The sequence below is a fragment of the Chrysemys picta genome, chromosome 23 (genome assembly GCF_011386835.1).
Source record: "Chrysemys picta bellii isolate R12L10 chromosome 23, ASM1138683v2, whole genome shotgun sequence".
NCBI classification, from domain to species: Eukaryota; Metazoa; Chordata; order Testudines; family Emydidae; genus Chrysemys; species Chrysemys picta.
This window is the reverse complement of record NC_088813.1, coordinates 11,109,086-11,126,729: the sequence shown is the minus strand read 5'-3', so window position 1 is coordinate 11,126,729 and position 17,644 is coordinate 11,109,086. Positions and strand designations below refer to the sequence as shown.

The 17,644-nt window shown below is 42.4% G+C and overlaps 1 protein-coding gene across 3 annotated transcripts in view; it reads left to right on the top strand.

Moving 5' to 3' along the window:
* Positions 1-4,466, top strand: part of MAN1C1 (mannosidase alpha class 1C member 1) — an 89,902-nt gene extending 85,436 nt beyond the window's left edge. For 2 of the 3 annotated variants that reach the window (XM_065577149.1, XM_024107655.3), the window contains 3 exons: positions 1,733-1,905; positions 3,083-3,198; positions 3,658-4,466. In XM_065577149.1, the coding sequence (XP_065433221.1) occupies positions 1,733-1,905; positions 3,083-3,198; positions 3,658-3,781 (413 nt within the window). In that variant the 3' untranslated portion in view covers positions 3,782-4,466. The remainder of the gene's footprint in view (positions 1-1,732; positions 1,906-3,082; positions 3,199-3,657) is intronic. The other variant, XM_042844696.2, reaches the window with a different exon arrangement.
* Positions 4,467-17,644: the final 13,178 nt, after the last annotated feature.

Genomic DNA, 17,644 nt, shown 5'->3' with positions numbered 1-17,644 from the left:
TCTTTATTCCACTCTATATGCATCCGAAGAAGTGGGCTGTAGTCCACGAAAGCTTATGCTCTAATAAATCTGTTAGTCTCTAAGGTGCCACAAGTACTCCTGTTCTTAAAGCAGTAGTAGTTTATTATTTTGTAATCAGAAAATACAATCGAAAGTAACTCCATCCTATTTCATAGCGATCTCCATTTCAAAAGAAAAGTTAACATACTAGACGCTAAAGGAGGGGAAAGGGTGGCAGACACAGTTCCAGCTAACTTCTGATCGTCCTTTTGAAAAACATCCCTCATGACTGTACAGTAATGATCATAGAATCATATAGAATCGTAGGACTGGAAGAGACCTTGAGAAGTCATCTAGTCCAGTTCCCTGCACTCAAGACAGGACTAAGTAATAACTAGACCATCCCTGACATTTAACCTGTTCTTAAAAACCTCCAGTGATGGAGATTCCACAACCTCCCAGTGCCTAACCACCCTGACAGGAAGTTTTTCCCAATGTCCAAACTAAACATGTCTCTTGCTCCAGTTTAAGCCCATTGCTTCTTGTCCTATCCTTAGAGATTAATGAGAACAATTTTTTGTCCTCCTTCTTATAACAACTTTTTATGTACTTGAAAACCGTTATCATGTCCCCTCTCGGTCTTCTCTTCTCCAGACCAAACAGATCCAATTTTTTCAATCTTCCCTCATAGGTCATGTTTTCTAGACCTTTAATCATTTTTGTTGCTCTTTTCTGGACTTTCTCCAGTTTGTCCACATCCTTCCTGAAATGTGGCACCCAGAACTGGACACAATACTTCAGTAGAGGCCTTATCAGAGCAGAGTGGAAGAATTACTTCTTGTGTCTTGCTTACAACACTCCTACTAATACATCCCAAAATGATGTTTGCTTTTTTTGCAACAGCGTTACACTGTTGACTCATATTTAGCTTATGATCCACTATGACCCCCGGATCCCTTTCCACAGTACTCCTTCCGAGGCAGTCGTTTCCCAGTTTGTACATGTGCAGTTGATTGTTCCTTCCTGAGTAGAGTATTTTGCATTTGTCCTTTAATGATTGTTCCGTCTGGAGGGCCCAATGACCATGAAGTCAAGAAACCCCTACCTGAGACAACATATAAACATGAGAAGCACTGGAGTATCAACAGCATGGCTAGATTGTCTCTGAATAGTTTCCTTTTCCAGGGCTCTGCTGAAGGAGCTTTTTAGCTGATGTTTCTCACTAGGGCCTGATCCGGAGAATGCTGCTCAGAGCCTCGCAACTCCTGTTGACTGCGGTGGAAGAGGTGGGGGTTGATCTGGTGTGAGAGAGAGATCTCTGAGAGCTTCCATCAGGAGTCTTAGGACCCAATTCATCCCAGGCAAAAATCCAGTGACTTCGTGCCCACGCTTACACCAGGGTTGAATGTGACCCTTTGATCTTGTTGCCATGGGCCAGGCTGCTACTTTCAGAAGCCCTTTCAATTTACTTTTCGTATTTCTCCAAATATTTGACTGGACCAGATTCAGAGCTGGGCTAAGTAAGCGCATTCGTTCAGTCAGCAGAGTTGCACTTGTTTGACACCGTGTCTGAACTGATACTGATGCGTTGACATGATGGATTGTTTGTTGCACCTCCTGGCAAGCCTCGGCTGTATTAATGCAGCATAAAAACACCTATAAAACCTGTTAGCGTCGGTTATGAATTTTTAAAGGTGATTATTACGTGTGTGGGTTTTTCTTTCTTGCTTAGATACCAAGCTTGGCCCGGAAGCTTTTCGCTTTGATTCTGGAACGGAAGCCATGGCCACCAGACTCAGCGAACGCTATTACATACTGCGCCCTGAAGTGGTAGAAAGCTACATGTACATGTGGAGGCTGACCCATGATCCGAAATACAGACAGTGGGGTTGGGAAGTTGTAAAGGTATGAGCAGCAATTACGCAGCATTAACCATTACAGAACCCTGGATTCTTACAGCCATCTCTTTCTAGGACAGGAAAAGGATGAGCGGCGTTTTAATCGTATTAGCCAATGTCATGTGTTAGCTACCGCACAGTAATATAAAGAGAAACCTAATTTGCTTTTGTCTCTTTGCGGATCGTTGAAAATGTTTGGGCTTTGTTTAAACAAATAATAATAAACCTCACAGGGTTGGGAGGAAAAAAGAGCCGCAGACCTCAGACAATGTACTGGCTATGAATGTAGTAACGTCAGATGGAGTGGATTGAGCCGCACGTTTGGAATTATCTAGACTCCGTGAAACCATAGTTTCATATTCTTGCAGGGTTGACTCGGCCCTGCTCGTATTAAGGTAGAGATATGAGCATCAATTACTATGTTTGGATCTTCAGAATGAGACTGTAAAAGACCAGATCTTCTCTGTGCTATGAGCAGGGCCGGCTCCAGCTTTTTTGCCGCCCCAAGCGGTGAAGCGGGGGGGTGGAAAAGAAAAAAAAAAAAGATAAAGCTGCGATCAGCGGCACTTTGGCGGCAGCTCCAACGCGCCGCTTCATTCTTCAGCAGCGGGTCCTTCGCTCCAAGAGGGACTGAGGGACCCGCCGCCGAATTACCACCAAAGACCTGGACGTGCCGCCCCTTTCCATTGGCCGCCCCAAGCACCTGCTTCCTTTGCTGGTGCCTGGAACCGGCCCTGGCTATGAGGACGTAAAAGATCCCAGAGACTTCCCGGCTAGAATGTCTTCTCACTCCCAACACTGTTTTGTAGTGTGATGTGCTTGGGGCTGCTCCTCCTCTGTGCTCCAGAGGTGGTTACATGTCAGTGGCAGCATTCAGGCATTCAGAAAGTGTCTTGGAAAGGTGCTGTGTAAAAGCAAAGAGTTATTATTTGACACCTGTTTATATGGGGGGAGCATCAACGCCAAGCAATCAATAAGCTTTACGTTGTTTACCTTTTTCCAGCTGTTTCATTTGAACTAGCATCTTTCCTGGACTGTTGGCTAATGATCAAACTCTTCAGTGAGAGTGAAACTGCTATAAAACCTGAATCTGATTTGTAAACCGGACTTGTAACACAGCTGATGCTGATTAACGGATTACTCCATGTAGCTGTGTGTCGCTGAGATTTCTTTTCTTTTCTCAGGCACTGGAAAAATATTGTAGAGTAGAAGCAGGCTTCTCCGGGATCCGAGATGTTTATACCACCACCCCAAACCATGACAACATGCAACAGAGTTTTTTTCTGGCAGAGACATTAAAGTAAGTGTAGCATCATGAGAAAGCGTTCAGAATAAATCTCCTCTCGGGGCACAAAAGTCTTTATGATGTGGGTCGTCTTCATGCAAAATATACAATAGCTTCATCTTAGAAAGCGTTGGGTTCCCTGCAGAGCAAACTGTGGAAGATGATGGGATACTGCAGGCTTTTGCGTCTCTTTTGCAGAACAATTACGTAAAGCGAGCTGAACCTGTTTGGGGATCAATTTCAGCAAGTTCCCGAGTGCTCTGTCATTTTCAGCCTATGCACTGTATTTAACAGGAGTTTCGGCCAGATTCTCAGCTAAATCCGTTTAAATCAACTTAGCTCTACGGCTATCGAGCTATGCCACTTACTGCCCTGAGGATCTGGTCTTATATGTACACTTGGAATCCCATTAGAGTCTTTCTGTAATCCAACTTACCAGTTTTTCTTTTCTCTCTTCCTGCCATGTGGCTGCAGGTACCTCTATCTTCTGTTCTGTGACGATGACGTGCTGTCTCTGGAAGACTGGGTATTCAACACAGAAGCCCACCCACTGCCGGTGAACCACACGAACTTTAAAGCTAAAGCAAGCATGCAATAATGATGCTGTTACTCAAGCTCCCTACTTCGGCGGCACTCTATAGCGGGTTACTGCATTTCCTTTCCATTAAAGGAATTAGCAATGTTCCTAAAATGGTATTTTGGGGCGCTAGTCCAATTCCGGACAGTATTATACTGGGGAGAATAAACTATGACATAAGCACCTTGTTTTCCTCTATGAGGAGATCTATTAGCCTGGTCACAAGATGTTGATTCTGGGCCATATTGTAAACAGATCATGGACATTCCTTTATACAGAGAATTTATATGAAATCCACTGACTTCGTTTTCTAGTGGCCAAAGGATTGGAAGTTTGCCATACAATAGACTTTTCCCCCCTTGTTCTTCCTTTCATTTTTCTTTTTGATTTTTGCCTTTTATATACAGTTGGATTTTATCATATTTCTAATTACCGTTTTCAATATACTGTGCTTTCTACGTGGTGTCAACCTGGTAACTAAAACAACAAATGTCTGCAAAATCCTTGACCCAAATGTATTTTTATATATTTTTTCCCGTGCTCTTAAAAACACATTTCCAGTACATTGCATCCCATGTAACTTTCCTTTATAATGTTTGTGTTTTTCTACTTTTATTTGGAACTAAATGTTATGAGTCACTTGTAATAAATTGCACTGCTGTAATAGTCAAATCTGTGAAATAGAATAAAAGGTCTTGTAAAATAAGTTGCATAATTGGGTTGATGTGACATTAACAGCTCTCCATCCAGAACTGTCAAAGACTTGCTATATTGTCCTTGGAATGGATAGCTGACAAAAATGGTTGATTTTGAGAATAATTTACAATAAATGTTTATTTCAAGAATAATCTAGCAAGTATATAGTCAATAATTCCAACCTGCTTCAACTCTCCTAAATTGCTTATTCATTGTTCAACTGTGAGGTAGCAAGAACTCAATTCAATGTCTTATTTCCTAGTCAAAAAAAAAATCCCCATCCAAGTTTCTTCCTCATTATATTATAATTCTGTCTGGGATGAAGTTACAGGAGAGAAAAAGGAGGGGAGAAAATGGAGCCAGATTCTCATACTGTTTCTGGCATTGAGAAGTACCTTACTTTGTAGGTTGTCCCATTGACTTTCAGTAGGACAGCCATGCAAAGCTCTTCAACATGATTAAGGGTACCAGAATCCGGCTCTGAGAATCACAATCCTCTGCTTCAGAACAGTTCTGGGCTCTGTTATGGGCCTGATCCTGGAAGAGGCTGAGTGCCCTCAAATTCCATTGATCGAGAACTCCGCATGATCAGCATTTTGCAGAATTGGACCTTGTGCTCACTCACATCCTTGATTGTTTGTTCCTCTCTAGTAGCTGGTCCTAGCTGTGCATCCTCCCTTTCAGTTGTCCCTCTTTAGATTTAATTGTTTCATCGACAACCTTTCCCCTGCAGCTCTGTATCATTCAGAAGCTGCTTGGTGCTTTGCATTAGACACGTTCCTCTCTCATATTGTGAAATGCTGATTCGTTTCTTCAGCAACTCGGGAAAGGAAACGCAAGTTGGAAAAGAAAAATGTGCTTTTAAATCTATGCCTGTTGAAGTCCCAAAGGGGAAGAAGATTGTCATATGAGGACTTAACCTTTATCCCAGGGATAAAGATACTGGATGGTAAGCTTGGCCCAGAGGGATGATTATTGTAAATAAGAGTCTTGGGAATGAGTCATTTTATCTGAGGGATTTTGATACTGGGAAGTAAGCTTAACCCAAGAGAATTTTTGCAGTGGATTAAGAAACGTCATGAGTAACCAAAACTCTGCCTAGCAAGGTCTTAAAAAGCATCCTTCCAACTCCCATTAACACGGATTCCTGGCATTTCATTCAGATTGTCTAGTTTGATTTTGTTCTTGTTATTTTCCTTTCCCAAAGCACAAACCGCATTTCCTTTCTGCACAAGTGTTTAAATGTTGCAGTAAAAACAAATGGTACTTCTGAGGTCAAAAAGATTTCTGGATAAAAGATTTTTCCCTCCTGAAATTCAACAGCTGCATCAAAAATAATGATCTTTCTGTTACATGCCTGTAAATGTAAAGTTTATTGATGTTTCCTTAACAAGGTGCTCTGACTGCTGCTCAACACCAGTCCCAAAGAAAAGTATTCAGTGCAAATGTCTGTCTCTAAAACCTTCTAATGATTAGCCCACAGTCCTGCAAACACTTGTGCTTCTGCTTAACTTTAGGCAAGTGAACGGTCTCTTGGAAGTCAATGGGACGACTCCCATGAACAATGTTAAGAACGTGCATTAAGATCCTAAGTTCTTTGGGGCAAAGACCGTCTTTCTGTTCTGTTTGTACAGCACCTAGCACAGTGGGGTCGTGGTCCATGAGTGGGGTTTCTCGACACTACCACAATACAGTGATCTCTGAAGGACTGGGGACTTAGATGTCTCTTGATTCACTTTTCTCAGTACCCTTTGGATCTCATTTGGCAGGCTTTATTCAGGCAGAACTCTGACTTCAGCGGTCGTTTTTCTCGAGGAAGGAGAATTTTTCCCTTTGGGTTTCAGCTGCTGTGCCTAGCAAATCTATTTCCACTTTGAGAAGAGAATTTATTTGTAATGTATTTTGTTTGTAGGATTTGTATCCTGTTTGTGTTTGATGTAGAAAAGGAACCCTTTCGTTTACATACCTTTAAGCGAAAAAAGCAATAATGATTCATTTGAATTGTTTTCAGTTCTAAACGTGCCAGGAAACGCGTTGGGGAAGAGGTTATGCTTTTGTCTTGCTCACCTACTTCATTCGCAGGCATGGAATAAAATAAGACACATGTTTTTAACAATGAGGGTAATTAACCATTGAAACAACTTACTAACGGGGGGAGTGAATTCTTTATCACTGGAAATTTTTAAACCAAGATTGGATGTTTTTCTAAAAGTTTGATGTTCTAGCTCAAACAGGAATTAATTCAGGGAAGTCCTATGGCTTTTGTTATACAGGAGGTTAGATCAGACAATCACAGTGTTCCTGTTTGGTCTTGTAATCTCTGAATCCTGGACCCATTGGTGTCAATGGGTGTTTTGCTATAGACTTCAGTGGGGCCAGAATGTCACCCATTTGGGGTTTCTGATTTTTTACATATTTGATTAAGAAATATGGTACAACCTTGGTTCCTGAATGCAGTGGGGACCACTGAATAAATTCACATAATCAAGATTTGTGATGATCACACTAATTTTCACCGCTGGAAGATGTGACCCTATTTTATATAGCAGGAAGTTTCAGACAAATTAGACTCCAATAACTGTAAGCTGTACTGCCCAGTATAAATTCACTTTACTATTGAGAAATGAGTGCTTGCAGAATGGCTGTCGATTGTTGCCTGCCTTTTACATAAACCACAGAAAGAGACAAGAAAAAGCTATTCAAAAAAGCAAATGTAGCTTCTTGTAACCCACATTTCATTTTTCAAGCGTTATTACATTTCCTTGGAAAGCTTTCAGCAGAATTGGTTATTGAATTCCAAATCCTGGCAGTCTTTTATTTTTCCTGTATAATCTATTTGTTGATTTTTTTCAGGTTTGATAGATTGAGTTTTTGCCTCCACTGTTTTAAAGCTTCAGATGTTACAGATGGTGGGTATTGGATCGCTGTATTAATTCACCAGAGAACACTGAAAAATCATAGAATCATAGGACTGGAAGGGACCTTGAGAGGTCATCTAGTTCAGTCCCCTGCACTTAAGGCAGGACTAAGTATTATCTAGACCATCCCTGACAGGTGTTAGTCTAACCGCTCCTAAAAATCTCCAGTGGTGGAGATTCCACAGCCTTTCTAGGCAATTTATTCCAGTGCTCAACCACCCTAACAGGAAGTTCTTCCTAATGTCCAACCTAAAATTTAAGCCCATTGCTTCTTGTTCCATCCTCAGAGATTAAGGAGAACAATTTTTCTCCCTCCTCCTTGTAACAACTATTTATGTACTTGAAAACTATCATGTCATCCCGTTTCCCCCCCCCTCAGTCTTCTCTTCTCCAGGCTAAACAAACCCATTGTTTTCAATTTTCCCTCATAGGTCATGTTTTCTAGACCTTTAATCATTTTTGTTGCTCTTCTCTGGACTTTCTCCAATTTGTCCACATCTTTCCTGAAATGTAGCACCCAGAACTGGACACAATACTCCAGTTGAGGCCTAATGAGCCAAGTAGAGCGGAAGAATTACTTATTGTGTCTTGCTTACAACACTCTTGCGAATACATCCCAGAATGGTGTATGCTTATTTTTTTTTTTTATTTATTTATTTATTTTTTTTGCAACAGCATTACACTGTTGACTCATATTTAGCTTATGGTCCAGTGACCCCCAGATCCCTTTCTGCAGTACTCCTTCCTAGGCAGTCATTTCTTATTTTGTATGTGTGCAACTGATTGTTCCTTCCTAAGTGGAGCACTTTGCATTTGTCCTTATTGAATTTCATCCTATTTACTTCAGACCATTCCTCCAGTTTGTCCAGATCATTTTGAATTTTAATCCTATCCTCCAAAGCACTTGCAACCCCTCCCAGCTTGGTACTGTCTGCAAACTTTATAAGTGTACTCTCTATGCCATTATCTAAATCATTGATGAAGATATTGAACAGAACTGGGCCCAGAACTGATCCGTGTGGGACCCCACTCAATATGCCCTTCCAACTTGACTGTAAACCACTAATAACTACTCTCTGAGAACAATTTTCCAACCAGTTCTGCACCCACCTTATAATAGCTCCATGTAGGTTGTATTTCCCTAGTTTGTTTATGAGAAGGTCATGTGAGACAGTATCAAAAGCCTTACTAAAGTCAAGATATACCACATCTACCGCTTCCCCCTATCCACAAAGCTTATTACCCAGTTAAAACTATTAGGTTGGTTTGACATGATTTGTCCATGCTGTCTGTTACTTATCACCTTATTATCGGCTAGGTGTCTGCAAATTGATTGGTTAATTATTTGTTCCATTATCTTTCCAGGTACTGAAGTTAAGCTGACTGGTCTGTAATTCCCCAGGTTGTCCTTATTTCCCTTTTTATAGATGGACACTAGATTTGCCCTTTTCCGGTCAAAATGTGCTGTGCTGCAATTGGGATTTTTTTCTTTAAATAAAATGCTTCCTTCGCACAGACTGTAAAAATGTCTTGTTATTTGAAACTTAGGAAGTAGAGATGGAAAAGGCCCCACAGTTTCCTACTCCATCCCACTGCCAGGGCAGAATTACTCCCTGCTGTATGTTATACACCTCTACCTCGATATAATGCTGTCCTCGGGAGCCAAAAAATCTTACTTCATTATAGGTGAAACCGCGTTATATCGAACTTGCTTTGATCCGCTGGAGTGCGCAGCCCCGGCCCCCCGGAGCTCTGCTTTACCGCGTTATATCAGAATTTGTGTTATATGGGGTCGCATTATATCGGGGTAGAGGTGTATCTGAGAGTTTCAAAGGAACCTAGGGAAGTTAGGCAACCAAATTCCATTGAAATTCAGTAGGATACCTAGCCTTATGGTTGATCTAATTTTCAATGTCCCAAGCAATGAGGCATTCACCACTTCTCCTGGGACACAGCCTAACCAATCTCACTTTCGGGGAGTTTGCTAATATTCACTGTAAATTATTCCTTTCTGAATTTCATGCAATACTATTAGTTCTATGTCCTACAACACTGTACCCTAATTAAGTCTTCTCCTTATCGTACTGGAGAATAGTCTTCAAATATTTGGAGAGTGTGTTTGCCCTTTCACTTTTGATTATCTGAACTACATACAGTAATTCCTTTAGGACTCAATCCAGGAAAGTGCATAAACAGTGCTTTGAAGCCAATGGGATTACTCACATGCTTATAGTTAAGCACTTGCTTAAACACCTTGCTGAATTGGGCCCTTAATCTTTCTTGTAAATCAATCCTTCCAACCCACTAATCGTTTTAGTGGCATTTCTCTGAACTCCCTTTGATGTGTTCAGATCTTTCTGGTCATGACATGCTCAGAACTTGAGCCCAGAATTCCAGAACCAAGAGCCCTCTTTGGTTGTTAATTAATCGTGTTTATGATGCTACTGCCTGGCCAAGATCAGGGGTCCACTGCATTAGACGCTGTACAAACAGAATCGTAGACAGTCCCTGCTTTGAAGAGTTTAGCATCTTTTTACGAAGATTGGAACCACAGTCTAGGGTCTTTCCCATCAGGTGGAGTTATCTTGGATGTTTTTCTAAAAGACAAACTCCAGGAATTATTTTGGGGAAGCTCTATGGCCTGTGTTCTACAGGAGGTCAGACTAGATCAGGGGTTCTCAAACTGGGGGTCGGGATCACTCGGGGGAGAGGGGGTCACAAGGTGTCAGCCTCCACCTCAAACCCTGCTTTGCCTCCTGCATTTATAATGGTGTTAAATATATTTTAAAGTGTTTTTAATTTATAAGGGGGGGTCGCACTCAGAGGCTTGCTCTGTGAAAGGGGTCACCAGTGCAAAAGTTTGAGAACCACTGGACTAGATGATCACGATGGTCCCTTCTGGCCTTGGAATCTGTGAATCACAGCATCACGAAGGTACTTAGTTTCCCAGACCTTAGGAAGAGCTCTGTGGAGCTCCAAAGCTTGTCTCTCTCACCAACAGAAGTTGGCCCAATAAAAGATATTACCTCACCTACCTCGTCTCTCTCATATACTGGGACTGTCACGGCTACAACAACACTGCATACAAGGTACTTAGTTGTCGAACTCCCATTGACATCTGTGGGAATTGGGCACCTAAATATCTTTGTGAATCTGGTATGTTCATGTCTTCCAAGTATGCCCTTGTCTTTATTGGTACCATTTTTCCAAGGTCTTTATACATTTATTTTTATTTTTCTTGAGACCGATTAGTTTCTAAATTCACTCTTGTCATTTTTGAGCTGTGCTTAATTTCATCTCCCTCTTCATTTATTAATGCGGCTACCTCATAAATACTCACCCCCACCCCCAATATATTTATCAACATCCTGTTCATTCATGTTAGTCCCTTTGGCTGTTAACCCGAACTGTGTCCAGCTGCCCTTTATTTCCAGTCAAACCTTTACTGACTCTGCGCTCTTTGTCGCCTATTTCTTTTCCATTCCCAGGACAATGTGTTGAGGGTTTCCCCATGCGAAACATTTCTTGTTCCTTACATTGTCCAGAGGACCAGTGTGTTGTCCTGTGTCTCATTTAGAACTTCCCTACATTAGTTGGGACATTTCAGTCACTTCCACTCTTTCGTGTACCTACATGAGATTTTAATACAACTTTCCATTACATTTTGCTACCTAAGGGTGAAATCCTGCCCCATTTAAGTCAATGGGAATGTGGCCACTCAGATGTCTTAATTCCCCCAAATGTGCTTTTCTGGAATCCAATACCTTTGTTCTCCTGCATTTTATAACTGTCAGGGTTCCCTCCCCACTCTGAACTCTAGGGTACAGACGTGGGGACCCGCATGAAAGACCCCCTAAGCTTATTTCTACCAGCTTAGGTTAAAAACTCCCCAAGGCACAAACTCTCTCTTGTACCTTGGATTAGGTAACGCTGCCACCACCAAGTGATTAGACAAAACTCAGGGAAAGGACTACTTGGAGTTCGTACTCCCCCCGAATATCCCTCCAAGTCCTACACCCCCTTTCCTGGGGAGGCTTGAGAATAAACAAGATGAGCACAGACCAACCTTAATCAGATTCTTAAAAAAACAGAACTTTATTAGAAAGAAAAAAGGTAAAAGAAGCACCTCTGTAAAATTAGAATGGAAGATCATCTCACGGGGCAATCAGATTCAAAACACAGAGGATTTCCCTCTGGGCAAAACTTTAAAGTTGCAAAAAGAAAAACCAGGAATACACCTCCATCTCAGCACAGAGAAAATCACAAGCCAAAATAAAAGTAAGCTAACGCATTCCCTTGCTAGTACTTACTAATTCTAATGGAGCTGGATTGCTTGCTTTCTTGATCTGTCTCTGGCAAGCACCCAGAACAGACAGACAGACAGAACAGACAAAACAAAGCCTTTTCCCCCTGCCCAGATTTGAAAGTATCTTGTCCCCTTATTGGTCCTTTTGGTCAGGTGCCAGCTAGGTTACCTGAGCTTCTTAACCCTTTACAGGTTAAAGGGTTTTGTGCCTCTGGCCAGGAGGGATTTTATAGTACTGTATACAGGAAGGTTGTTACCCTTCCCTTTATATTTATGACAGTAACTCATGGTGAAGTTTAGTAGCTTGCCATCAGTGGCACCAATTCCTTCCCTATTCTCACATTTTCAATGGGTATCTTCCAGTAAATAAATGTTAGATCCAGGAGGTCGTGGCCTCTGATTGAATTTTCTTCTTAAAGATCTTAGCTGTCCTCTATCTTGAGACTCAGCTTGCTTCAATTTTGGGTCTGTTACCCAGCAGATGTCTGGATATTTAAAATTCCTCCCAAGTGGTCTAATCTGTCATTTCAAGAACTAGGAGTGTAGATCCAGGAATTTTTTTCCCCCACTCTCCTTTAAGGGGAATTGGTCTCTAGCAGATGCCCTCGGTTTCTCCTTTTGTCTTTCATTCCTTGGCTGCTTCTCCAAAGAATTCACCGCCATTGCTAAACAGGAGTTAATGGCCTTTCTAATGCTTCTAATGTATGATGCCTCTCTACCTCTTGTATAATATGTACCATCTGTCGCATTCCAGATCTGTGGCCTATCTCATCAGGCCTTGTTAATGCCCACTAGATTGCAGGCTTTATCATTTAGTATCACTTCTAGTCTTGCTGGTCACCCAAACACTTGAGTACATGTACTAGTTTCAGAACTGTTCCATCCTGTGTTATTCTGTACTCTACAAGTACCCACCGCATTGTTTCAGTTAAGTGAAAGCTCCCCTCGTCCGACTTCCAAGCCCTGGAAGTTTTAAACCACATTATCGAAACCATCTAATCCAACCAGTAATCTCTCATCACAGACATTATTTCAATGCTTTTTGAATCCAGTTCCTCCCCTCCCCATCGGGGCAGACATTTGTTGATCACCGGTTCTTTCTTCCATATAGCTAGGTACTCTAGTATCTGAGTACCTCCCATGTATATGTAAATTGAATGGGCTCTAGAGGTAGAGAACAGATTATTATTCCCATTTTACAGATGGGGAAACCGAGGCATAGAGAAAAATGTCCACGGTGTCACAGGAAATCAATGGCAGCGATGGGAATAGAGTCCATATCTCTTGAGTCCCAGTGACCACAAGACCATACTCCCTCCTCCACTCCTGTTTGGCGTTTGAAGGAACTCTACCTTCTTTCCAGTTTTCTTCGTTTCCCTGAATTTTCTGGATGGTATAAAATCTTCCTTCTGGTGTCAGTTATTCCCACATGCACTGTAATTGCTGGGAATTCCCCATCACCCTGCAGGCTGTTTGGCCCATTGCCATCCTTTGCCCTAGCTCTCAGAAGGCAGAGTTCCCTCCTGTTTCCTTGATCTGGGCTACAGAAGTTAAGTTATTAGCCAGCGGTTATGTTCTCCTTGTCTCAGACAAAAAATGCTCCTTAAAACAAAACAATTAAACGGGCTTAGGAAATGGCAAAACTTCAAAGCTTTCCATTCTAACGCTTCCTGCCACCGTTAGAGAGATCAAACATGCTGTGCGATTAGCCCTGAAGCAGAAGAAAATGGTACTAAATCTTCCTGAGCAGTTGGGGAAATCCAGAGGCTGTGCAGGATTGTGCATAGCGAGAGTCTGAAGACACTGATTTATGAAGAAAGATTAAAAGAGGGTAAGTATGGAGCACTTGGCCAAAGCACTGCTAAGGAGGGATGTGATAACCAGGTAAGGACCTGAAGGTATAAAGATCAAGGAGGGAGGAGGATTTCTGAGGCTGGTACGGAGCGGTTAGGAGTAATGGGATGAAATTAATCAAAGGAAAAGGCAGGCAGAATATCTGCAAAGGAACATTTCAGCTGTGACTGGGATAATCTCCCAAGGGAGGTCCCCGTGCTGTGGGGACGGGGTACAATCCTTGAGCTGTACTGCACTGGCTGGAAAGATGAATGGACTAGGTGATTTACTAATTGTTCCCATCTCTAATTTCAGAGTCTGTGAACTATGGCCCCAAATTCAACAGAGCGCTTAAATCCCACGGGAGACATTGCCTGCATGATAGTCTAGTCTGCTGAGGGCTGTAATACTTCAGTCTAATTTCGCTTGGTGGGTTTAGTGTGCGGCTGCTGGGTGGGGTTGGTGGCCTGTGACGTACAGGCGGTCAGACTAGATGATCTGGTGGGCCCTTCTGGCCTTCAACTCTATGACATTGAAGCCATGATGCCTGCAAAAAGATTAACAGGCAGCAGTTAGTATGCTAAGACCACTACCTATCATGCTGGCTAGCAGTCTCCTTATTTCCTTGTGCTCCCGCATGGTCTGTTTGTATTCACCTGTTGTCTCTCTAGGGCAGGGATCATCTCTGTGTTCTGTGTGTATACAGCGCCTAGCACAATGGGGTCTTTGGTGCTACCACAAAACAAAACAATGCAAAACAAAAAGTTCAGGGTGGGCTTAAGTGCACTGCAGCTTATGGGTAGATTTAAGCACATGCTTAAGTGTTTCACTGAAGTGAAGGCCTATAATAGTAAATACAGTGAATAACACCATAGGGCAGTTAATTATCTTCTGAGCAGTCAATAGATAGGGACTGGTGTGGGGCTGAAAAGAGCTGGGTTCTACTCCTGGCTGTACCATTGACCTGCTGTGTGACCAAGGCAAGTTGTTTCACCCCTCTGGGCCTCGGTTTCCGCTGCCACTCTGCCTGTCTATTTACCCTGTAAGCTCTCTGGAGTCTCTGACTGTGTATGTACAGCACAATGGGACTCTGAGCTCAGCTCAGGTCTCTGGGCACCAGTGCACTCTAAATGTTAAACAATTCTACTATATTTAATTTGTTTACCACAGTTTTGTCCTATATCTCTGCAATTACAGGGCCAGATTCTGCCACCCTGACTCACGTTGCATAATACCTCACTCAGTGATTGGCTAAAGTTGGGACTAGTGATGGGGTAAGATCCCACCCAGCTTCAGTAAGGCTTCTGGAATCTGGCTCTATGCCGGCAGTGCTCTAGGGCCTGACTCTGCACCATTGATCAGACTCATAGTCATCCACACTCCTTAGCCCTGTGCTCCGTTCAGTCATCAATGGAATTGAGGAAAGCTGAGACCAGGTACAGATGTGATACCTTCCCGTACGACACGTCTGAGCCAGGGGACGGATTGCAATCCAAACAGAGTCATGGAAAAATGGATCCTTTCTGGCTAAGATGTAAGGGGAGGTGTCTTGCCATTTAAGGGCAGTCCTGCCTTCTGGTCAGTCCTCCCTGATACATGGCATGGCCCTTTTACGAGTTTGGGTGGTCTCAGACACAAAGCCTGAGGCGATATGAGAAATGAGGCAAGGGGTCCTCAGATTTAGAAGGAATCCTGTTACTGTACCTTTAAGGGCCCAGGACTGGAGGCTGGCAGAGAGAGTGGGGCAGGGACCCCTCTCACTCACTCAGCCAATGAGAAAGGAGCTGGGAGAAGGGGCCAGTATAAATGCTGCCATCTCCTTCACAGCAGCCATCAGGGTAGATGACTAGGGAGTAAGAAGGTTCTGGGGGTGGCCCTGAATTAGCCAAGAGCAGACACCCAGCCTGAGACGGCTGCCAGCTCTCTGAGCCTGAGGACTAAGTGGGGCCAGCTGAGGGAGATGAATTTCAACCCAGCTCCAGGAGGAGAGCTGGGGATCCTGGTGAGGACAGCAACAATAATTGCGTAAGCTACCCAAGCTCCAGAAGGAAGCCAGGGACTCCTGCTATAAGGAGAGACCTAGAAATTGAAAGAGAATCCTGAGGGGACTGGGAGCAGAGCTTAGTGGGCCAACACCAGAGGAACCCTGAAAGCCAGAAGCCCCTTTTGTTTATTTGGGATATAGTGTTATGTCTCCTTTTTGGATGAAGTTTTGTAATGAGCCCTAAGGAGGGTATTATTGAGTCACGTAAGAGTGCCTGAAATGAAGTGACTGGCTTTGTGAGAATGGAAACTGAGGCAGGGACTACCTGCAGTGTCATGCTAACTCAGCAGGGGGCACTACAGGCCAGGCACACCCTACAGCATAAGGCAACGCTGTCTCCTAGAAAGAAAGCTGAATGAACCCAGACTTAAGACTGAGTCGGATCACGGCAGCAGCCAGTCACATTGCACGTACCTGCACAGCGGCAGATATGCACACTTCTTTTCAGTTGAAAATGAAGGAGAAAAGGTCTGTGACTGCAGATCCTCAAGCTACAAATGATGGTGATGAATTTGCTCTGGAAAATCCCTGTATCAGATAGTCTTAAATTATTCTAAATTGAGGCCAAACAAACGTAATCATTAATGGGTGTGTTTTCAAACAATTTCCTCTGGGAGAGTGAAGAGGAAATGAAGGGAAGAGGGGCAATTTTCTCATCTATCTTTGTTTTAAATCCAGCCCCTTGCAGCAGCAGTAAAGACAAAATCAGCAAATAAAATGGGACTGAGAAACTTGAGATCAATTCTTCAAGGAAATTAGTACACTATTATTTTTCACCAACTGACCCAAAATGACATTCAGAACACTTAAGATTATGATGTTTGATTTATTATCCAATGATGAGGCTGGGAAACCTTAGCTATTAAGAATTTCAATCAGGTGTTTCAAATTTAATTGACTAACATTAAGTGGATTCTCTGTGTGTGCAAATATGCATTCACACAACATTTTTCACTGAACCACACTGGATGTCTTCCGTATAATCCTATTGTGCTTAGATATATAATAGTTAAAATGTGATTTATGGTGGAAAATACATTTAATTCAGATCTGTATTTTGCTCAGGGTTCTGTATATTTAACTCCCAGGGAATTTAACTTAAATATTCATTTCTATAATGAACAGATGCAGAAATTTTATATTCATCAAAATGCAAAGTGGAAAAAGACAGGGGGAGAGCCTCTAGTTGTTAGTAATCCTGTTTATTTTCTCATCAATCCCTTCTTTCTTAATCAGTTTTCACACCCGTTTAGCTTTGCATTAGAATAGAATTTAGCTTTACAATAGCATCTGTTATGCTAGAAGTGTCCCAAAGCATTAACAATAAGCTAGAAAATGCTATTGCAGTGATTCTGTTGCTAAATGTAATGGCCATTATGCATTTGCCAATGAAGACAAGGCAGTTGCGGAGAAGGTAAATGAATCCTTTTAATCAGTCTTCACTGCAGAGGATGGGCGGGGAGGAGATTCCCAAACCTGAGCCATTTGTTGTAGGTGACAAATCTGTGTCAGCTTGAGGTGTCAGTAGAGGTGGTTTTGGAACAAACTGATACATTAAACAGCAATAAGTCACCGGGACCAGATGGGATTCACCCAAACATTCTGAAGGAACTCAGATGTGAAATTGCAGAACTGCTAACTGTGCTGTATGTAATCTATCGCTTAAATCACCTCTGTACCAGATGACTGGAGGATACCTAATGTAACACTGATTTAAGAAAAAAAAGCCTCTAGGAGTGATCCTGGCAATTACAGGTCGGTAAGCCTAACTTCAGAACCAGGCAAATTGGCTGAAACTATAGTAAAGAACAGAATTCTCAGAAACATAGATAATATATTAGGGAAAAGTCAACATGGCTTTTGTAAGGGGAAAACATGCCTCACTCATGTATTGGAATTGTTTAATGGGGTCAATAAAGCATGAGGACAAGGGTGGTCCAGTCGATATAGTGCACTTAGACATTCAGAAAGCCTTTGGTGAGATCCCTCACCAAAGTCTCTTAAGCAAACTAAGCAGAAATGGGACAAGAGGGAAAGTCCTCTCATCAGTAACTGGTTAAAAATAGGAAACAAAAGGGTCAGAATAA